Genomic DNA, 24166 nt, shown 5'->3' with positions numbered 1-24166 from the left:
CTGGCTCTTGCAGCTGCCTCTCAAGAGGCTGCAAAGTGTGTTGGTTCTGTGCTGGTTCTGCTGCAAGCTCTCTGCTCCTCTGCCACCCCAAGCAGCCTGCTGCAAGTTATGTGGCCCAGTCCCAGGGTTTGTGTGACTCCAGACCTCATATCAGCACAACCAGTAGTGCTGTGGGCTGCTGTTGCTGTGATGGTATTGGTGAAATGCCACCTTGTCTTCTGCCCTGTGGCTTCCTGACAGTGACTCACCTTCACTGTGGTTTGTGATGCAGAATGTCAAGTTATCAAGTAATTTACTATTATTGCTGGGCTATATCATCTGCTTTTGGGTGGGAGAGTTGTTTTGTTGGGCTTTTTTTCTTGTCATATGCAGAGTGGGCAGGGGCAGTGTAATGACATAGCAGCTTCAGCAGTTAATATTGCTTAATTTGATTTATGAAATCCACAAAAAGCCCAAATGTGGACATTCCGGAAAGGGTGCAAGTCAAATGGGGAGCATGGCATGTTATCTAAGTGGATGGCTAACTTCTGTCCCTCAAGAGCGAGGAGAATGCACTGTCATCAAACTGAGACACAAAAAAGGACTTCAGAGCCTAAGTAAATTATGGGATGGTTGTTGGGTTCAGCCTCTTGTAAGCCTGTAAGCTGAATCTCTTGTTTCAATTTAGAGCATTACTGCAAAAATGTTAGTATATAAACAAAGCTAAATAATTCTCTATTGTAATACCTGTTCCACTATAAAGCAAAACAACCCAACAAAAAACTTTAGGTGGGAAGTTTTTGGCTTAAGTGGCCTTTTTGCGTAAGTGGCAGTACAGTCTAAAGTAGGAACATTCATGCACTGATGCTTGAATCTATTGAAATGCAAGATGATGATGATGATTAGTATAAACTTTATCTAAGGTAGGTCTCATCTAAGGTAGCTCTTTATAGGACAGTTCAAGTACTCAAATACTTTTATTAGAAATGGTTGAAAAATCACATTTTTTCCCCCCAAGAAGTCCTGCTGGTTTTAAAGAGGGTCTTCATTTTGACTTAGAAATTTGAGAATTCTAAAAAATAAAGAGTTTTAAAACAACTTATTTCAACTTCAATTTCTTACTGTTGAATAACACCTACTTTTAGTAATGTTTAGTGCAATAGCAGGCTTTTGTGCTATTTTTGTATTTTCGTAATAGTACTAGGTCCTTGTGTGTTGAGTGCTGTTACAGAAACATAATGGCAGATTATTAGAGAATTAAAAAGAGATCAGACTTGACAATTTTAACAGGGGTGTTTAAGGACTTGAAAAAATGATATGTAGTTATTTTTGTTAAAGCTTATGAGCGTCTAACATCATTTAATTGAAAGCAACGCTTTAGCTAAAAATTGTTTCAATAGCAAAAGCTCCTGCTGGCTCTGCTGACCCCTTAGCATCCTCTATGCAGGAAAAAAAGAGAAGAAAAGTTAAAACGTGTTTTCTTTAACTATCTGCCAGTGCGAGTGAGATCCAGCTCCCACTTCATGGCTATAATTTATAGTGAATTTGGTGAAAATCCGTGCTGTTATGCATCTGATTGGAGAAGCTGGTGGAGGTTGGAACTGTCCCAGGAGATCCTTCTATGTGTAGTTATTCAGACCTTATGACCTTATGGTGGTGGATAATGCCTTGACTCTGGGATTAGACTGTGATAAAATGCTTTACCTATCTCCTTTTTTCCCTAAATCCCTGTGGTGTTTAAAAAAAAAAAAAAAAAGAAAAGGCAAGTCTTCATGTGGCACTCAACAAGTGCATCATTTGTGTTTTTGAAATCAGTGGGAGGTGGAGCCATGAGTCAATCTATACAACTCTTCTTCCTCGCCACTCTGGTTGGAAAATACTGTGGTCCAGGAGCACCTACCAGTTGGGAGAAACAGACTGGAGCCTTATAGTGGTGCCTTTTATGAAACAAAGATACTGATGGGATCATCAGCCTACTCACCTTTGGTAAGAGAAAATCAGCATTGGGGCAGAAGAATCTGTTTGGCTGTCTTGATTGAGATTCATCAAAAGCTAATGCTTGGGGAATTTTGATCCTTAAATGTCAAGTGTGTCTACAGTAGGCAGATTTATCAGTAAAAGCAGGAGGTAGGTGGTCCTGCTGAGACGGATATATCCCATCATGAAGAGGAGAAATGATGGGGTCTCCTGCCGTAGTAAATCTGAGTAGAAACTGAAAATTACTGACTGTTGGGTTTCATCACCGGCCCTTCTTTTGGCTCTTTGTTCCCAGGATCGGTTCATCCAAGCAAACCCACACAGGAAGATTGGAATCAGGAGGAGGAATCATGAAAGACCATACAGTGCTGAAAATGAGGTACTGTATAGAAGGCAGCTTCGGCATTGCAAGGAGGGAGCTGCAGGCCATAAAGGGTGGCCGTGTTACCTGCAGTCTTGTCAGACTTTCCAGTCATTCCCCAAGCTTAACTGTTTTTGTGAGAGGTGACATTTATTAACAGCTAGTTAAGGGAATATTTGCTTCTTCTGTGAGTGTGGTGTCAAGAGTGCAAAGTATTCACTGTGACTTAGGGGTTGGGAAAATGATGAAATTGTGGTTTAAATGCTAGGCAGGGAACTGGGAGAGCTGGATTTTAGTCTTGGTTTACTGTGGTATGATTATATGATGGTAGTCATACCTCATAACACCCAAGGCTTAGTCTTTAAATTGTTTTTACTTTGGAGGCAGATCAGCAAAGAAAATGGCTTACTGCCATGTCTGACACTTTTCTGAACACTGATTTTTATGAAGATGAATTGGTTTTGAAAAGTACTGAATAGGGTACATACTAGATATGTTACAAATTATTCTGGTTTACGACTAATGGTTGGTTGAAAATATATTAAATAACTTGAAAATGAAAATAGTATGATGTGTTTTTCCACTCCTGAGTTTTTTCACTCTGTTCCGTAGCTGTATTTGTACAAAAGTATGAAGCTAACTCTTCCTTAGATCTGGGATAGCAGTAAATTCACTAACTGCTAGCACTATGGAATAATAATTGGGTTTGTGTCAGTACAGTTGCTTAGTACTTAAGCCATCTCATAAATAAATTTTCTCCAAACCCATGGGTATGGATGGTACGAAAGCTGAGGATGAAAAATTAATCCTCTGTATTTGGGATGAAATGTTGAGCTTTCAGCAATTTCCGCATGTACTTCTTTCATTCTTCATCTCCAGAAACACTGCTGCCAAAAATTATGCTGAGGTTGATGGGCTTCTTTCAGACCTTCTGGTTTTGTTCAAACACCCTTTCTGAGAGAAAAGTGCTGAGAATCTTTCCAATTGGCTGTAAATAAGATTTAGCTTGGTGGCTTACTGCTTTCTAGATGTTTAGTCTGCTTCTGTCAGGACAGGGTGTATCCTAATAAGAGGTACCCAAGGAGGTCCTAAACAGGCAGTTTCTCAGAAATCATGATTCTTTGGAAATGAAACTGCTGCTTTTAATTTAATTAATGGAGCTATTGCTTCTTCATGCAGTATTTTAGTCTTGAGAATGTTCTTCAACATTGTCTTGTTTTTCCTGTAACCAAGTGTAGGGTTGTGTGCAGCTGTGATAGGGAGTGGAAGGAGAACAGAAAAAAACAAAGAGTTGTGGAGCCTTCAGAACCTACACTATGGGTTGTCAATACTGCTATGCCTCAGGGCTTCTCCTTGGTAGATCAGTCAGGTCAGCCTAGGTTTATCCTGATTAGGCCAAGACACTCTGAATCACCTGTTTGTGCTTTTGTGCCTTCTTTTTTCTTCTTTTTTTTTTTTTTGTGTGTGTTTATGTGCATTTACATGCAATTATAGCTTTCATTGCTTATTTGTGTTTAATTATTTACACATAATTTGTGTTTAATCTAACACACTGCCACTTTTTCTCTGTGTTCTTTCCATTTTCTTACGTTGTTTAGAGTTTTAGTGATTCCTGCTGTCTTCAGTTCTGGTTCTTTTAAAAAACTCTGGTTTATATACAGGTATCAGTGCTGCTTGCTGTGTTAATGAGCTTTCATTTTGATTAATGTAGACCCTAGCTATGAATGATAGGTTATTTTTACTCAATGTCAAATCACAAGAAAGTATTTCTTCTCAGAAAATGTCTCAAATAATTAAAATTAAATTCACTGCAATATAATGACAGAAAGGCCTTTGTGGTGTTATAGGATAAGCTATGTTATTTATATCTGAGTTAATTGCTAATAATTAAGGTTATCTTTCTCATTGTTCTGCAGCCAGAAGTGCCTCAGCTGCGCTGGCTTTCTGTCAAAATTATAGGCATGAGAAATCTCTGCAAAGCAGATCTCTGTAAGTATCACTGATGGGATATTTATAGCTTAGCAAGAAAACTACTGTCACCTGATTTTAATGCTCTTGTACATGTGTTGCTTGGATTACAGTAATATTTCTGGGGGATTTGGGTGAAAAAGTTGTATTTATTTTCATTTAAATTTGAAATAATTTAGAAAACACTTAAAATCAAAAAGGAAGTAGACTAGAAATTTTGTGTTGGAGAAGTTGTCCTTCCCTTTGTCAGCAGCTCTGTTGTATTTCCCTTTCTTCTAATTCTTCAGTGCCCCTTTTTTCAGGTTTCCCAATTCCCTTTTGAAAAGAACATCTTTGTGAAAGACACAGGAAAAATCATTAGTTGCTTTGGACATTTCTGTGTTTGTGTCTTCATTGTTCTGTTGGTGTGGATGACTTGTGCGTTACAAATAGATGAAAATACCCCAAACTAAAATTTCCATTTAATTTTAAAAAGTGCCATTAGAAGAAGTGAAGTTGTATATGAGTTTCCAAAAAAATGGCAAATATTTGAAAATAGGAGTTAAAAAAATCACAAGAGCCAGAGTACTTGGTTTGGTACTGTTAAAATTATTTGGCTCTTGTTATATAGCATTAGTGGTTTAAAATTGACTTTGTTTGAAACGGATATAAATCTAAATAGAAAAGTTAAATAACTCTAAACCCAGAATATTTTCCTTTGGGTCTAATGAGATATCTAGGACTCCTCAGAGGTTAATATTTTCTTTCCCTGGCTGGGCAAATGTAATAATAACAAAGTACTGCTGTACTAATTAAGCAACTTGTTGTTAACACAGGTAGCCAAACTGATTGCTATGTCAAGCTGTGGCTGCCAACAGCTTCATGTCAGGAAGCCCAGACAAAAACTGTACGCAACTGCAGAAACCCTGTCTGGAATGAAACTTTCCACTTCATGCTACAGAGTGAAGTAAAGGTGAGATCTGTGACAGTGAGCATGTGCTTTCTAAAGAGGACAACTTCACCTGCGGTGGGCAGACTCTTTCTGAGAGGCTTGAGACTCACACAGGTCTTCGATTTGGTTAACCTGACTGAAAGAAAAAGTCTAAGCTCAGAAGGTTGTGGAATATCTGGAATAATGTTGAATGCTTCTTTGTATCCCAGAACAGTAATAAAAAACTGTGTAAGTGTTTATAGAGTTGGCAAAAATAAGTGAACAGTCAGAGTGCAAGTGGCACAAAGTCCAAACTGGATCAGTTTCTCATAGTTTACTGGTGCTGCATCTTCTTGTACTCCTAAAGGTAACCTGAGCCCTGAGGAACTGCCAGGGGAATTACTGTAATTCGAATCCTGTTAAGAGTTTGGTAGCGTGCTTTATCTTCCATTTTAAAGGGCTAAGAATTTCCCCTTTATTTTTGCTTTCTGAGGAAATGACAAGATTTCTCAAGGTAGTAATTCTGAATCCACAAATGATCTGAGGAATAGTGTGTGTAACCTCTGCTCTGTCTGGTGTATGTTACCATCACATATGTCACTTATGTTTCCTCTTCTTTTGGAGATCTTTTTGGCTGCCATATCTGATGATTTACTTCTTCTAGGGTTAGTCCCTGACTCTGCTGTCCAAGCCACCTGGGCTGCGAGCTGAGCTCTGTGCTGTCACAGGAATCTGTCCACATGGACAGGAGGGCTGAATGCTGGCTCTTGCTGGACTGTCCTTTTGGGCTCAGTAGTCCCAGAAGATGTCATTTACATCCTCCTCTGCCTCTCCTCAGAATGTCCTGGAGCTGACAGTCTGTGATGAAGATACTTTTACACCAGATGACCATCTTATGACTGTTCGCTTTGATGTGGCTAAGATCCAGCCTGGAGAAAAAGTTCGCCTGAATTTTGAGTTGAATCCAGAGGTGACTAGAGAAAATAATGCTCTTGGTTAGAGTTTTATCTCAAGTTTATCTCTTGAACATTAAACTGATTCTCACACACAAAGACTTTGTTGAAAAGGTTGTTACTTAAAATTTGAATGCTCAGGTTTTAGGAGAGAGGTCACAAACGTTCTCTGTTGTGACTGGAATAAGATACAAAATACTTTTTGTATTGCTATTTTTTTTTAAATTTCAAAAATATATTTTGAAAAATCAGCAAGAAAAAGAGTGAAAAAATGAAGAAGCTGATGGTTAAGGGGTCTCATCACTATAGGAGATTGACAGAACAGGAGTAGAACAAACCCGTCCCCCTTTCCAGGCAGTTGCCCTTACCCTTTGGCCAGGAGCTCACTAGTGCTATTTTCTGTCAGCTTCACCAGGGATTTTGGCCAGTTCTTTCAGATAATGACCTTGCTAAATGAAGCATTTCATTCTTGTGATAATCTTTTAAGGTTTTTTTCCTCCTCGACTAAACAACTTTAAGAAAAAAGTATCAGCAAGTCTACTTATGCTCTTTTGTTGCAGGGCTGCAAATTTATTTTAGAGGGGCTGAGCCAGCACAGAAGGGGCAGGCCTTGATGAATGAGAATATTATCAGTATTTTATATTTTTCTTCTAAGTGAATGTATGACCTAAGAGTTTTATTTGCTGCATGTGTCTTAAAAATATTGTTTGGTTGTATCAAAGAGGAGATAAAGAGTATCTTATGAAACACTGAGTGGATCAAGTTGTGGAGAGGAGAGGTGGAGAAATCCCACTCATCTTCAAAGAAAACAGAATATGTACTCAGATTACTTTCTGCACCTTCTCTGTTGGGAGGGTGTAGTAACAAATTCAGGGCTTTCTCACGCTTCTGCCAAGGGCTTCAGTTTCCAGTTCCCATGAACTGGTGTGCTCCCTTTATTTTTAAACCACTGCGTCAGTCAGGTTCTTTGGAAAACACTCTTGCATGTTTTTTATATTGCTATTGCTTTGGAGAGTGTTTATAAACTACTCTTTTAGAAGACTAATCCTTACTGAGAGCTGCTTACTAAACCCATTCCATCTTGCTACAGCCTTCCTCAGAAAAAGCCTCATGTGACTGAGATAATTCCAGGTGTGATTCAAGCCCTGAGTTTGCTCTGAGGCATGTGCAGAGCTGTCTTAGCCCATTATCATGCTGGAAGTGGTGGAGGTCAGACCAGGTGAGCTGTCTCAGGAATATCCTGGTCAAGCTGCCCTTCTTCAGTTTGTGACAATTCCAGCACCTGTGAGGCATCACAGATTATGAGCTGTACGTGGATTTTTGGAAGACTTTGCATTATTTTTTTTTTTTGAAAGTGACTTAGTAATGCGTCAGGCTGGGCCATCTTAATAATAGGCTGTAGTGCCCCTCTGCCCATAATAATTTCTTTCATTTACCAGGGTTTCTCAGCAGGAGGGCTGAGGAGGTCAGATGGGAAATGTCAGAGCAGCAGGGTTGCTTTGCTGTGTCTCTTGCTCTCTGTGGCCCAGCAAGTATTGCCATTGCTATGTGCTGAGCTTTTCACCCACAAATATGTGAGTGGGGCTTAACAGAAACAGAACTTGTGTGAGTGTAAAACAGCATAAAAAGGATGGGAGCATAAGGCAAGCACAATTAGGCAGATGCTATGAGCCAGCTTCTTCTGAACCTTGTTTCTGCTGTTCTTTGGACAAAGTTGTAACAGACCATCAGTTAGTTTGGACAGTACACTCTGGGCACAATTAGATAGTTGATATAGTCTGTCCTGCATCTGTGTAAGGTGACTGCTTTCTAAAATCTGTGCCCCAGCCTTCTATTACAAACTTGCAGCCACTGTAATTCTCATGAAATAGAGGCTTTGGGAGAAATTAGCAAGCACAGCTTCCTGCTTCTGTATTACATGCCACAGATGCAGCTATCAGAGATGTCTCATTTATTGATGTGAACTAGTAAATACAAAATTGTTCTTCACTTTTACTGTAAAGATGATTTTCCTATGGCAGTGGCATTGTCAGATTTGGCATGTTTTTCACAGTCAATTCACAATGTTGAAGTATAATGTGCAGCTGGACAGAAGTGATATTTGTCAGAAAATGTTATCTATTCCAAATATGAATTAAAAATTACCATCACTTTTCAGAAAGATTTTTATCAGCCTTAATTAGTGTTTTCCTTCTTGTGGGTGATCCAGAGCATCTCTGATACACTTTTTTTGGTGTAGTATTTCCTGGATTGGCTGCATCCCATAGAGCAGCAAGTGGCTGAAGTAATACAGTCATTTGGTTTCTTTTGTACTGTTGGTGTGCTACTCTGTTGTTGTTTCATTCTTATGTTTTTCCTGTGTCTTTTCCTCCTGATTTATTTCTCCTGAGCTCTTTCCCTGATTCTTCTTCACAGCTTCAGTCTTCTCTCTTCTTCCCTTCACCCTGGCAGTTTTTATTTTCCAAGTTGATCCCTTCTCCCACCCTTTTTTAATGTTTAATGAATTTACTCCACAAATTCTCTTGTTTTAACCAAGGTATACTCCCTATTTATTCACTGTACTAGGTCTATTCATTCTGAAGTATGTTCTCCTACATCATTCACCTGCTATTCTTCCCTTCCTCAGCATTGATTGACCTCATGTCTTATCCTACTAATAAATTAATAATAGGACTCTTGCTTCCTGTTATAGGATACGTAATATTTTCTTTTTCTTAATGGGACAGTTGGTTTATAAACAGTAGAGCAGTGGTGAGGTGAAATCAAAGTGTGGCCACAAAAAGCTGTATCTATTCACATTATGACATAGAGGGTGTGGGAATAGAGTTATAAATAAATTGTCAAAGTTGTGTCAGAGGAAAATATTTTTTCATTCATTAATTAAAAAGACATATCCTATTTTCAGAATCAGGAAGAACTAGAAGTGGAATTTCTACTGGAAAACTTGTAAGTAAAACCTAAATATTGTAGAGTTTGTTATCAGAAAACTAAATTTTATAGGGAGTGGTAATGCAGCACTGGGGAAGTACCTGTGTTCAGACACCCCATCTCAGTATCTTCCCCATTGTTGCTTTTCTGTCCTGAGTTTGAGTGACAGTCTCACATACAATTTATAGCTGAGAATGGGTGTTTATTTTGTGATTCAGCCTAAGGAGAGATGATGCTCATCAGGAGAGGTGAGAAAGAAGGAGCATCCTTGGGATGGTATGGGATGCGATCTGGCAGAGGTTGCAAGACAAGGGAAAGATAGAAATCCTGATGGTACTTAGAAAAACTAAGCTCAAAGAACTATTTGCTTTTGGAAGTTTGTTGCTTAAATACCCACTTTTAAATAAACCTTTCTGGTTTTTCTTTTCAGACCAGGTGTATCTGAGAAGATCATTACTAATGGCGTATTAGTGGTAATTTTTTTTTTTTTTTGTATGCCAATCTTAGGGTGGGACAGAACTGAAGGCTTTGCTTGGAAGATAGGGGGAAGAATTTCTTGTGTTAGCTCTTGGGGACTGAATGGTATTTAAATGAAATGACAGATCCCCAGTTATTTTGGCTTCCTTAACTGCAGTACTGCTTGTGAGATTTATACAAGATACTTAGTTTCTACAGATTCTTCACATCCACAGATCATCACAGCCAAGCATTTGTGACCCCTAGAATCTCAGTGAGAATCCTGAACTGTTTCTATGACTAGTGGTTTTATTGATTCTCTCTTCCAGTCTCGTGAAGTTTCCTGTTTGGAAGTGCATGTGAATGAAACAAAAATGAAGAGTTCTTACAAAAGTGAGGTTGCTGATTTAAATTGTTTATCACTGCTTTTTATGCTATGGGAAATGCAACTGAATCTAGATAAATATTTGGTCTGTTTTAGTGTCTGCATCACTAGTTTAGTTTGCAGCAGGGCTTCTTGGAGATCGAAGTGTTTCCTGAATTACCTACTTGCTAATAGTGATAATCCTCAGAAGAAAGCATGACTGTGTAGCTTAAGGGAAATTGGAGGTGGTTGGGAGACTTGGAAACATCACTGTTGTGTGATGGAACTGAAATACCTTTACCTCTGTTTTCTGGTGAAAACAAAGTAAAAGGAGGGAGACACCACTCTCAGGAGGAGAAAGACTTGAGTGAAAGCTCAGGGGATGTGAATGCTGCTAGAGGCATCCACAAGTGTAACACACACTCTGTCACTTGGCAGGGTGTCACAAATGGTTTAGGTGATTTAATCACTGGTGAAGGTATCAGCAGATGTAGGTTTAATATAAATTTGTGAAAGTGTGACAAAGTTTGATGGCAAGGTTCACTCTATTACTACATGCATAAAACATGCAAAGAAAAGTCAGATTAGAATCAATATAGAATTATTTATGTGGAGACAGGGGATGCGAAAGGATAAAGAGGGAAAAGGAAAGGGTGCCAGGACTCAAGATTCTCACACTGAGTTGTGAGTTTCAGAGTGGGCCCTCTTGCCAAACTTAGCCTCACACTTGATCATTTGTCTAAAGGATTCAGCAGCACTTAATCATCCTGTAATTTAGCATTTACAAAGCAATTCAATGGGATTTACAATAAGCAGAACAGTAAGCAACTTAATTATGAATGTAGGGTGGTAACATTCATATTACACCTGCTATGGGGCATTCAAATAATTTCACACGTGCTCTACCACAGGGAATTATGCACAAAGCTGCCTGCTAAAATTTCCCCTCAGGGCTGGTGAAATTCTCACAACAGATGCCTTTGCATTTCTCAGTGGATGAAGGGCTGGGCCCCGAGGAGCCAGGGGGATCAGCCCTGACTTTGCCATCAGCTTTTGGGATCAGTTCTCTGAGTATTGCAAACTTGAGAGTTCCGAGGCCCTGCAGTCCAGGGGAACTCAAAGGGCCAGGTGCTGCACACTGGTCACAGGGAGGGAAAACACTGAAATGTCCAGGGAGGGAAAACACTGAAATGTCACAGGGAGGGAAAACATTGAAATGTTCAAATGAACCTTAGTTAAGCCTGCAGCACGAAGGCTGACATGTCTCTTGGGGTGCTTTTATTTGCCATTTTCAGGACTAGGCACAGCTAATGTCTCCCTGTGGTTTGCTTCTTGTTCTTAGGGAGAGATTTCACGTTCACAATGAAAGGATCCTATGAAGAAAGCCAGGAGATTTCCATAGGTCCTCACTCCAGACCAGGAAGCAGTGAAACCACCAGGTTCCACTACATCAAGCACAGTCAACCCAGACTGCTCATGACTCTGCCAAAGGAGCGCTTTTTCTGTTGTGTATGTTTTGCTTATGGGTGGTGATAACACCTAAATTTTGGGAGAAGAATCATGAGTTAACCCTTATCTGGTATCTCTGTGACTAGAGTTTATAAATAATATTCTCCTTATAATATTTTTCCCCCCTCTTTAAATCAGCCTGGCTCAGGTAGGAGGGAAATGGATGTAAGTAGTCCCCTGGCTGTGCCTCTCCATTCTCTGGACTTGGAAAAGAAAGTGACAGTGATGAGAGTGAGTATCCTTTGATAGTATTTGGAATTCTTCCAACAAAGTAAGCTGTGTATATGTGATATCTGGTCACATAATAATTTTGTTACTAAAAATGCTTTAGTGAGTTATTTGTATGCTTAGCTCTGCAAACATTCAGAAATATAACTATGATTTGGGGGGAAAATAGGATATTCAGAATTTCTGGCTGCTTTAAAAGTAGTTTAAAAGCAGGATGAGGATTAGTGTGCTGAAGGCCTGAAAGGGACCAAAAATGTATCATTAGACTATATATGTGAATAATTGCTAATGCTGTAAAACCTGCTTTTACAAAATTTCAATTCTGTTTAAAATTTGTGGTGCTTTCATTCTTGATTTTTTAGGATGAATCTTACGAGGTGTCTGTGAACGAGGAAAAAAGGTAAATCTTTTATTGTTTTAGAATGATTACTAAGGCTATCTCCTCTCCTTTCATAGTATCCTCATTAGATGAAAGGAAGCCACACCTTAAAGTAGCTAATTTCAAAACAGGGAATAAAGATGACTAAAATATGGGAATGGTTAATAAAATGCTTTAGAGCTTTTGAAGGTTTTTAATTGGTTGGTAAGAATTTAAAATAGGATAGGTGGTAGCTAGTTATGGGGTATAAACTACTGCAGTATTTTTCCTAATGTTGATGCTTTGTAATTTTAATACCTAAACATCCCCTTGTCTTGTAACCTTTATCTGAAATGCTTGGATATTTATGTGTACCAGATTTCTAACGTGCCTAACACCTTTATGCATTTACAAGACCTCTACGGGTCATTTTTCAATGAAACACATGGAAGCAGTTTATTTATTGACTGGCTTGTCGAGGTTTTCTGAAGGGCAGCATTACCCCCTGTTGATGAGTTAGCTGCATTGCAAGCCTGAGTTGCAGGTGAATAATAAATCAGAGGGTTTTATTGAATAATAATCAGAGAAGAGACTGAGAAGTTTTTGTGGTTTTTTTCCTGAAAAAACCTATGAAACTGGATCCCTGCAAAAATACAGGTTATAGAATGAATCATGTACATTATATTTATGATAATGTACAGAAGAAGGGATAAATTTAGGAGACATCTTCTGACTCAAATAGTTAGAGCACAGATTCTTTGTAGAGATAAACCTAACTCAGCATTAGGGTTCTTTTAACTTAAGTGTGTTAAGTTTAAATAACTACTTAGGCCCCCTTTGTGCTTCAGGAAACACATGCATAGCAAGAGAATGTGAAGAGTTGACCAAATACCAGAGTTCAGTGTGAGACAAGTTGATTTTATTTATTTAACTTTCTTATGATTGTGTGAAATTGTTCAGGACACAATTCTGGTCTAAAGTCTCCACAGGCAGGCACAAATATAGGATATCCATATACCTGCTTACATTTGTATAGGGGGACTTTCATATACATGGAAGTGTAATTTCCTTAAACTAGTTATTGTTGGTTTTGCTGAATGTCTCCAACTGAAATGGCTACAGGTAATAGCCTGTACTGTTCTTATGTTCTAGTTGCAAGAATTTAGATTTGCGGTTGGGGTTTGATCTGTGCACTGAGGAGCAGGACTTCATCTCTAAAAGGAAGAAGGTGGTTGCTGCTGCTCTGAAAAATGTTCTTCATCTAGATGAAGACCTGCAGGAGGATGAGGTATGTGGAACAGCATCTTAGCAACCTGAAGTAGTGTAACCCACTTTTGAGAGAAGTGGATGTGATGTACTTGCATGTATACCCATATAGCTCTTCCACACATTCTAGACTAAATAATATAGGCCAGATTGTCCCTTGCACCTGAGACCATATCAAACTTTTTGGCACAGAGGATGAAAGAGGAGCTGTCAGGAGACCACTTATTTCCTTTATTCTTAGTTCCTTCATTCTCTGCCAACCTCTGTCCTCACTTAGGGGCACCCAAAGGCTGTATTTGCTGGTGTGTATAACCAAGACTGGTGAAATTTGATTGCTTAGACTGAGACCATTTCTCCTCTTTGGCACTCTTCTCTGTTGCCACAAGGTTCACAGGGAAGGCTGCAACTCTCCTATAGCACACTGGTACAGTTGCATCTGTGTTGTGTGTTTGTTGGTGTTACCTCTTGCTTGCTGCTCTCCTGGGGATCCCTGAACTCAGAGGTAGCTGCTCTGTTACTGGAGGACAATAATCTGTTATGGGGCCGTGGTACTTGGAGCAAGAGTGTGGGGCAATGTGCCTGTGGATGTTTCCTCCACTGCTCTCTTCATCTCCCAGCACACCCAGCCCTTTATGATGTGTGCAGGACAGCATTTTTCAACCAAGTTAAAGTGGTCATGAACTTAAGTAACAGGTAAAATAGGATTTGCTGTTACTAAAAGAGAATAAAAGGGGTTTTGAGCCAAATTAATAAATAAAAAAAAAATAACCTCCAAACCCACAAGTAGATGCTAAAATACAGTGAAGACAAAATTAAAGGTAATGGCATCATATGTTCCTAAAACAGGATGTCTGTTGTATCAGTTTTTACTATACAGAAAAGGGAGAATGAATAACGGAATTGATGTACCCCTGAAGAAAGTAAAACCAAATTACGTATAGCACTGATATCAGGGAAGGTAGTGGTAATCTGGGTTGGAAAGGAGGCATTAAAATAAATCCATAAAGCTGGGCACTGTCTGCCTGGAAAATAGCAAATGTTGTATATACACATAGAGGAAGAAAAAAATTATGCAGGCAGATTTTGTGCTGCTCTTCTGACTTCAGCTGTACTCAGAGCTTTAAAATGTATTTTGACGGAAAGAGTTGAGGAAAAATTGAGTACATTGAGAAGATCTGAAAATACATTTTCCCATACAAGAACTGTACTTACATTTCCTGACTATGAAAAGCATCACTGATCATGAGAAAACTTTCACCATACACTAAATTACACCGAAGTTTATACAACTCAAACCACACCTAGGCACTGCCCTGAAGAGGATGAATTAATCAAAACCTACCTGAAACAGGTGTTGCTGTTAGTTTTTTGTGCCTGGCCATCGTTCCTGTATTTCATCTGGTGATGAGTGACTCTGTGCCTTTCTTTGTGTTGGGCAGGTGCCAGTGGTGGCAGTGGTGACTGCTGCAGGGGGAGTGAGATCCATGACAGCATTGTTTGGCAGTCTTCTGGCTCTCCAGGAGCTGGGGGTTTTGGACTGCGTGTCATACATCAGTGGTTTATCTGCCACAACATGGTAAGGAGAGCTGGGCTTGTCCTTGCTGTTTGTGTTTGCAAAGTGATTACCTGGTGAGCAATTTTGCCTTACTGATGTATTTACTCAGCTTGATGCTGGCACTTGACTTCCCTTTGGCACTTGTTTCATGGGATACCTCAGTGCTGTCCTCCTAAAAGAAACAAATCTAATGAGAATTACAGTATTTCTGTAACTGCACTGAAGTGTCTACAGAAACAAAAAGAAAAGACCACAAGCTGGGAGGGTTTGCCTGTAACTTACCTGGTTGCGTGCCACACTTTGGAAGTCCTTTTGTAGTATTTGTCTGGCTGAACTCTTACACATCTCCAAAGAGCAAACTTTAAAAAAGCAGCCCTGAGAAACTCAGAGTGTCATTCATGCACTCAGTGGTGACTGCCTTGCACTAACTAGGAGAGGGATTTAAAACATTTTGCCTCTGAAGGGCTGTTCTAAAAGTATGTGAGCCAGAATTAGAACAAGTGGGGTGGGGATGAGAGGGGATGACTGGAATCTGCTTGAGCTCTGGGAATTGGCAGCTCAAGCCTGCCCTTATGTGTGCCAGGAATCTGAGGTGACCCTGCTGCTGCACAGCCAAGGAGGGGCTCTCACACTGACCAGGGCAATAGTCACTGCTGAACTCCAGCTTAACATTTCACACAGGCTCTGACACACCTAGGGAACTGGCCTCAGAAGCTGTGGGTTGGACAATCAACAGGTAATTCTAGCAAAAGCTTGAGTTATCAGAGTTGCTTTATTACTCTTTTGATTCTGAACAACAATAAAGCTAGGATGATTTTGAATGCATTCATGCAGAAAAAAAAAAGAAATCGTTATACAGTGTAAATTCTACCTCAGCTTTTAAATGCTCTTCCAAGTAAAAGTTGGAGGGCAAAAATCTCCTGTAGCCTGAAACAAAACACTTATGTGTGTTACAAGTTAAATGAATTACCATGTGCCCTTTGGTGAACCATAGTACATTTCTTTTATCCAGGACCATGTCAAAGTTATATGAAGATGCAAATTGGTCACAAAAGGATCTCAGTGGGCCAATTGATGGTATCAGGAAGCAAGTGATCAAGAGCAAGCTGCATTGTTTCTCTTTGGATCATGTGAAATACTATGAAAATAAGCTCTGTGAGAGAAAGCAAGAGGGGCACAAGGTGTCCTTTACAGATTTGTGGGGACTTTTCATTGATTGTATGCTACATCATCAGGTATTTTATATTCTTTCCCTCCCTCTTATTTCAGAGGATTTCTAACTTAGCACATCTCAGGTTGTGGATTCAGTTAGAGGAAAGGCTCCCAAAACACCTGAAGGACTTACTCTTTGGCTGTTTAGAATAAAAGTATCAAAGTAACCCTAAAATGTGAGCATCTAGAGGAGATGTCTGAGCATGTGAAAATTCAAGATGTTAAGGAGACTGATTTTCCATCTTTAATTTTGGGTCAGGATCATTCTAGTAACACAGAGAGGAGAGAAGGCTCTGACAGCTAAGTTCAGGCATAGCAGTGTATACCCATAAGTTGTGAGGACATGGGTTAAAGTTGACTAAATATCTTTCTTTCCTTAAAGCAAATCATATCCCAGTGACTGTGTGATCACATTTCTTGCATTTGTCCCCTGTCCCCCTTGCCAAAACTCCATAAGCACAATGCCTTGGTGAAAGCTCATGGCAGATAAGACATAAACACGCTTGTGTGCCCAGACAGCTAAAGTACACAGAATAAAACCTCCTGAGGTCTAGCAGATACTTCATTGATAGTAGAGCTTAGATACTGTAATAAGTCCATGCATCATGGTCATCTTTTTACAGTAAATTTTGCTCTTTGTAAACAGGAAAGTACTCACAAACTCTCGGATCAGCAACTAGCAGTAAATCAGGGGCAGAATCCACTCCCCATATACCTGTCTCTCAATGTCAAGGATGACTTTAGCACTTTGGATTTTAAAGGTATAGATTATCTTACATCCTCCTATAACTCTGATTAGTTTCCTTTTAAGGTTGATTGCATGCCAGAACTTTTTACTGTAAACCCAAGCCAATAAATCTTTTAAATATTTTCTTTTCCCCTGTCTTCATATCTGGTTTCTGATTTGGATGAAAAACATGCATCCTAATACTATGGAAGGGAGATACCTGTGCTGTAGATGACGCTGCTTGGTGGGGGGATGGAGGTGCTTTTTGTTGGCAGCCTTGAGAGCCACTACTGCTGCTCTTTTCTCTCTTGTCCCCACCTGCCCTCCACAGCCCCTTTCAGCTGCTGGATCTTCTGCTGAGGCAGCACTAGTCCAAGAGAACTCTGAAGAGTGGGGAGGAAGGCAAGAAAGGGAGGAGAAAGATGAAGGTGGAGAGGGGTGAGAGTTGGCTCCCAGCAGCCAGAGAAAGATCTGAGGAGGGGCAGTGCTTTGTGCCCCAATCAGTGAACCTGATCCCTATTCCCTTAGCATTTCCAGCACAAACAAAGCAGGAGGTCCTGGAACTGAACATGGTCATCTGCTCTGAGGCAGTTTCAGAACTAGTGCACCCAGCCAGGGTTTCTGTGTGGGGAGGGGGGTTTGATCAGAGCTTTTTACCCTCAAGGCAGTGATTATGAGAGTCTTATGAATGAATGGTAGCTGGTGTCATTGCTGACTCAAGAGGAGCTCAAAATGCCACATTGTGTGCAGGGTCTTAGCAATCAGTGGACTTTCAGCCCAGGTCTTGCTTCTTAGTGCAGAAATGGACCTGAATCCCAAGCTGAATGGATTCTGGCAGAGGAGGTGAATTTAGCTTTTTGCATTCATGTATGCTGAAGGGCACCTGTTTGTTTCCATACACGGTGGTTTGGACTATCTGTCACCACCATGGTGAAGCTATAAGCCTTGCTCTTCCAGATTCTGATTCTTTAAGCTGATTTTTATGTGTGTTCATGTAGCTGTGATAAACCCAGTTTGATGCCTTATTTGCAGAGTGGGTGGAGTTCACACCTTATGAGGTGGGTCTCCTGAAATATGGGGCCTTTGTTCGTTCTGAAGATTTTGGTAGCGAGTTTTTCATGGGTCGCCGGATGAAGAAGATCCCAGAATCTCACATTTGCTTCTTGGAAGGTAATTTACTATCTCAAGGAAACATCACCTTAAGAGCTGGCTGCAGAGAGATGGTCTGCAAGTTGCAATATTAGTACACCAGAGAATGTATCTGATGCAATTTCAATCTCAAATGAACCAGCCAAAAGTGACAAGAGAGGAAACTAATTTTTGAGACAAATGTGACTAATTTGCTGAATGTCTTGCTGAATGACCTAAACAGAACACACACATGCACACGCATCATCTGAATTATTTAAACTCACAGCCTGACTTCTATAGACAGCCAACTTTCAAAAGTGGCCTAGTCATAAGCCAGGCATTGTGTGGAATGGTGTGGCAATTGATATTTACAGGAAAATTCATAAATATTTCATAACTAAAACAGAAACTGGATCCAAGTATATTGCCATAGCTGTGCTCTAAATATTCAAACTAATATTAAAATATTAAGTATGGCTTTTTTTTTAACTTTTAAGGCACATGGAGCAATATATTTTCCCAGAGTTTTATGGATGCTGTGTACCTTTCGGGTCATTCAGAACACTTCTGGCACAGATGGACTCGAGACACTGAGCATGACATTGGTTAGTTCTTTAGATTTCTTTTCTCTTGCATCTGCATTTTCACACCTCTCTGAAATGTGGTACCTGACATTTGGTAAAGGGTTTGTTTTTGTGTGTTGTTTCTGGCTTAGGGAACACCAAGCCCTTGAGAATGAAGGAAAAGCAGGAGACCAACAGTTGTGCTGTAAAACAGGAAAAAACATTGTGCTGCTCATTGTGCTGCTCACTGTGCAACATCCCTGGGGAGTTTTGTTAGTCACGAGAGGTTTATCAGAGCCCTTTGGGGAGGGAGAGGCCAGACAGGGAAGAACAAGGTGATGGTGTGACACTGAAACCCAGTGCCCAGAACGCTCTGCATGTCCACGTGTGCACTCAGTCACAGACGGGGCCGGGAGTCGTGGTGGTTTGGTTGTTATTATTATCAGAGAAAGATCCTGACCAAATGCAGACACGTACCCACCCCTTCTTTGTCTTCCTGCAGAGAACCATCCTGCTCTGCCCAAGAAGCCTCATGAACAGGCAACCTGCTTATCCATTCCCAAAGGTTTCCTTTCCAAAACTCTTCGAGAAATGATTACTGGGCGGCCAGTTGTTTCAACTTACCATAATTTCCTCAAGGGCTTGCAGCTACATAACAAATATTTGGAGAATGAGAGCTTTTGCATGTGGAAAGGTAATTGGAAATTATTTTAGTTATATATTTAAAGGAGATTCGAGTGCTGATACTTGCTGAGGACAAATATTTGATGAGTTTTATAATAAAGACAAATTTTGATTAATATTATTTGATTAACATGTTTGTGGAATGGGTTTTGCCAAGCCCTAGATTATTTATTCCTGGTCTCATTTTTGTCTTGGAGAAAGCACAGCAGGTTTGCTTGTGTTCTCAAAAGCCATCAAAGAGTGATTTGAACCTTCTATGAAAGTTAAATAGCTGCAAATTTACACCTATTAAAAGAGAAGAGTAGTTTATAACTTTGGATGAAGCTGAGTCTCAGAACTGCTCCCCCTTACTGATGTCAGAGTTGAGGACTAGACACTAAAATTGTGCCAAAGACAAATACTTAACTATGGGCTTGGTGTCAAAGATGAATATGCATCAACTGTCTTTTCTTTCTCCTCTTTTATGCTAATTTGTTAGAAAAGGGACTTGAGCCTGCAGTAATTAATAAGTTTGTGCCTTTCAGACACAGTGCTGGATTCTTCTCCCAACCAGCTCAATGAAATGAGTGACTACCTCAAGCTGATAGATACAGCTTTCTTCATCAACACCAGCTGCCCACCCATTCTGAGGCCAGAGAGAAAAGTGGATGTCATTCTCCATTTAAATTACAGTGGAGGATCACAGACTCTGGTGATGTCTTGAAGCAGTGATTCTTTATCTGTATGACTCCAGCAGCTGAATTACCCCCACAGCTTTCTCTGTCTCCCACTTTTTTTTTTTCCTTCCAGAAAATGTTCTGATTTTATTGAGTTAAATGATCATATCAATGGTACTATTCACAACTGTGACCCTAATGTCACTGCCTTTATCAGGGCTGTTTTCACTGTCTTTCTGGGACAGGCATATGAACACAGACATACAGAAGGTGTCCTATTCTATGTATCTGTCATCCTGGTAACAAGTTCTTTGATAGTTAAATAACTTCTGCAATGTAATTAATACTGAATACAAAATTTTGAATTTTTTGGAATTGAAAGTTTTGCTTTTTCACTTTCCTCTTGGTGTTGGCATGAGTTTTAGTCAGGGTTTTTTTCTGCATTTGAAGAAACCTTGAGGAGCTTATATGATTGTAATGATTATAATTAATGTAATTTATTTGTAAGAGGACATGAAAACAGATGCACTGAATGCAAATATTTAAGAACCTGTGATCTGAGAAGTCACATGTAATCAAAGTTTCCTTATCCAAATCCTCTACTGTGCTCATTAAATCACAAAAGTGACCTGAATGTCATATCAATTTCAGTAAATAGTAACCCTGTTTTAAAAATATAAGGTGTTAGCAAATTAACCAAACATCCGTTACCCAGGATATAGTAAAATTAAGATGGTATGTTTATTCCAGTGCATAGTTAGCATTATTTATAAGCATAAGAATCAATCTCAGATTGTCTACTGCAGTAAAATATGATGATGTTTGGTGGTCTTACTTCAAGCTCTCTTTGTGTTGCATCTCTCCTCTCTGTTGAGCCAGCCACTGGACCTATTTTCAGAGTACTGTTTGGAGCATGGGATCCCATTCCCCAGCACACAGCTGAGCCAGGAAGACCGGGAACACCTGAAGGAGTGCTATGTGTTTGAGGACAAGTTAGAGGCACCAGTCTTGGCCTATTTTCCACTGGTGTGTGATACCTTCCAAAAATACAAGGCACCGAGTAAGTTGACAGCAGTAATCGTTTTCTGAGTTTTTCTCATCCAGTCGATCCATTGAATTTGTTGTTCTTCCAAAATAAGAATAAGACACTGCCAAGCTTCTGAATTGGCTAAGTTACTGTGTTCTCAGTCCAGGTGTGCATATAGTACTGTCCAGCTAATTGGGGCTTGGAATGAAGAGGTTTAAAAATAAAAGCATGAGTAGCTGTACCTTGAGGGAAACCCCCTCTGGCACTTGAAACAGGTCATGTAACTTTGATAATAAAGAAGAGCACACATATACTAAGTTATATCCCCTGGTAGCTTATGCTGTCACCTAACAGTCTCGTGGAGTGCTACAATGTTTACTTGGTTAACAAAGCTAGAATTCTCCTATTGCTTTTTTTACATTAAAAATTTGAGAATAGAAAGTGCTGAAAATATGTAAAATGAAGCAAAGACTTTGCTTTGATACTGATAATTTTTGCAAGTTGCCAGATTGTTTCTTTTAATTCAGCAATAGAAGAAATGTTTTCACTAGAAAAGAAAACCTACTTGGCAAATTCAGTTTCAGTTTAAAAATACTTTCACATATATCAACTCAAATTTTTTTTATTGCTAATTTTCTATGATCTAGGGAACTTTCCTCAGAAAATGAACAAAAATCCATGAACAAGGTTATTGAAAAAGACCTCATGCTGTTCATTATTTTATTTGTTAAGCTGCATGTGCTTAAAACCTCAGCCACCTGAGAGGGAGGATTCCCAGTCCAGGAGCCCTCTGGTGTAATTTTCTACCAGCTGATAGATAAAGACCTGTCATCTCAGAACTCAACTGAAAAGCTAAACAAAGAAAATTTCTAATCTTAGAAAGATAAATATTCTGATGCAAAACCTTAATTTAGAGAGGAAAGTATTTTGCAGGGAAAAGTTTTTTTGCTGGTCAAGTCTAGACTGTGGCCTAGCAGAGAACTAGTGAATTTTATTAGTGCAGCTGACACAGTTACTATACAGCAATTAAGTCTTGAACCATTTTCAGGAGATAATTAATCTTCTTGTATCTGTTAGTTCGTATTTTGCATTGCCTGCTAGCAGTTTTCCACATCAACACCTTTGCTGTGCTTTGTTCTGATTTCAGATGTGGAGCGCAGTCCCGCGGAGATGGAGCAGGGAAGAGTGGATGTGTCCAACTGTGCTGCTCCCTATGGCACTGGCCTGCTTACATACACTGAAGAGAATTTCAACAAGCTGCTTAACCTGTGCAGCTACAACATCCTGAATAATAAACACCTGATTCTCCAGGCTTTGCGAACTGCAGTGGAACGAAAGAAGCAACTTAAAAACAACTCATCACCTAACTCAAGTAAACACACTTAAAGTGCATTTTGAAAAAATTCATCAGAAGGAGATAGACCAATATTTTGGTACTGGACTAATAAATATTCACCTGCTGCAAGCTCACAGATGTTTGTGATGGCAACATATTTGTGATACCAACTTCTTTGACTTCTGCTACAGTGAGATGGTCAGTGTGTAGCTGCTGCTACAGTTTTATTCCCACTGCCATCCAAGTAACAGACGGGGTAGTGTTCATGAGATTCACATACTTGTCTTATAAAAGTGGTTTTTTAAGAAAGTATATTTAACTGGTCATTCTTAGATCTTATTTTCTTATTATTGTATGCAAAAATATACATGCAGAGTAATAGCTACTGTTCAAATAAATACTAAGTAGCCATGATTAATTTTATTAAAAATAAGAATTTTGTAGTTGAAGTCATTGAAGCCTTGGGATTTTATTAAATTCTATGGGCTCAGCTCAGCTAGTGAGTTGTTCTGGGAAAAATTTGCTCTTGCTTTTGGTACCGAGAAATCAAATACTTAGTAAACAATGAGCTTTGTTAATAACCTTTGAGGAAAGATGAAAGAAAAGCTGTCACTTCAACTGTGGAAGATGAAAAATGGAAGGAAACTGTTCTCAAGAGTGCAAAAGACTGGATCAATAACTCAGGAGATAATATTATCTGTTGTTATCTCTAAGACTATCCTTTTGTATGCATCAGTTCATTTAACAGGAGATAACACCAGCAGTGTCTCTCAAGATTTGCTGCAATGTGAATCAAACCAGTAAGTCCCCCTTTATAAGAGAAATCTGTTAGCAGTAACCTTTGCATCTCCTTTTCATGAATCTAAAGTGGTCAAGTCCAACAACTTTCCTTTTCCTCAGTTACTGATAGGTCTTTCTGTTTCACTAGCCCTCTTATGCAGAAATCCAGTTTTTCACCTTATTTCCTTGCCCTTGGTTAGGATAATTTGATGTTGTGTATCACCAGTAAGACTGCAATAGTTTTCTGTGAATAAAGAAGAAAAGGAAGATGTCACTCTGATAGCTCAATTATGCTCATGAGTTTGTTTTTAAACAATAATGAAATGGAGGTTTAAAAATGTCATTATTTTCTTTTGCAAAATATCTCAAGTACTTAAAAGATTTTCAAGTTTCATTACCAGAGCTCCAGGAAGAATGACTGTGTGTGCTGTGTTCAGTTTATTCCACCCACTGTTTTTTGGTGGTTGCAACACTGGGTGCTGGGCTTTCAGCTTTACTCACCCAAGGTGTGGTGATGATGTGTGCTTTTGGCAGCTCATCTGGAAAATTAGGATAGCTTAGAATGAGCTGAGGAAAGGGAGTCTGTTTTCAGAAATCTGGGCCTACTTAGCAAGCCACTGAAAAATCTTAAGTTGCCTAAATGGTCTAGTTTAGCAGCTCAGTATTTTGACTTAAGTCAGATAGATGCTGGTGTTTGTGCTGGGATCTGGCTCCAAGCATCTAACACTGCATGAAAGTAACGTTTTAGCTGGAAGAGCCAAGTTTAATGGTCTTGCCTTGATGGCTTGTGGGTTGTCTCCAAAATGGACTAATTTAGTTTCTTGTTTGGGAAAGGAAGGACTTTTTCTATTAAAGACCAATGATGATGTTCACATTACAGTGGTACTTCAGAATCTTGCCTGTGATGTGATGTGATGGTGAAAGGGAGCATAAAAGGACAGAGGAAGAGATATTTGTGTGAGTGGCTTGCCAGCCATTAATCAAAAATATCAAAGGAGGCATGCTCATTATTACTGGTGGTATTTTTAAGCATGGAGCTGAGGCTCAGGCTCAGTGACATATCAGCTGGATTTTTCAAAGTGATTCAGCATTGATGCAATTGTTCTATTTAAGATCCATGTAGGTCAGCAGCAATTTTTTTTTGTTTTTTGAAAACACCTATTTGTGACCTGTCACACAAGCTCTGCTGAATGTAATGTCATGATCCTCCAAACAATTAGCTGTGAATCTTTGCAGTC

General features: G+C 39.5%; 1 protein-coding gene across 1 annotated transcript; it reads left to right on the top strand.

Annotated features, from left to right (window-relative positions):
* Positions 1–1230: 1230 nt before the first annotated feature.
* Positions 1231–22198, top strand: LOC134044908 (cytosolic phospholipase A2 epsilon-like). Its single transcript, XM_062494418.1, has 21 exons — positions 1231–1965; positions 2252–2335; positions 4234–4306; positions 5101–5237; positions 6034–6165; positions 9054–9094; positions 9507–9549; positions 9862–9925; positions 11239–11405; positions 11544–11636; positions 11996–12033; positions 13144–13279; positions 14697–14833; positions 15825–16047; positions 16671–16785; positions 17784–17921; positions 18380–18487; positions 18948–19139; positions 19654–19820; positions 20665–20845; positions 21960–22198. Exons 1-21 carry the CDS (start codon positions 1939–1941, stop codon positions 22196–22198), a joined length of 2535 nt encoding a protein of 844 aa, XP_062350402.1. The 5' UTR covers positions 1231–1938.
* The last annotated feature ends 1968 nt before the right edge of the window (positions 22199–24166 follow it).

This window comes from Cinclus cinclus, chromosome 6 (assembly GCF_963662255.1).
Source record: "Cinclus cinclus chromosome 6, bCinCin1.1, whole genome shotgun sequence".
In the NCBI taxonomy this organism is placed as follows: Eukaryota; Metazoa; Chordata; class Aves; order Passeriformes; family Cinclidae; genus Cinclus; species Cinclus cinclus.
Note: the sequence above shows the minus strand (reverse complement) of the source record. Positions and strands in the feature narration are given on the sequence as shown.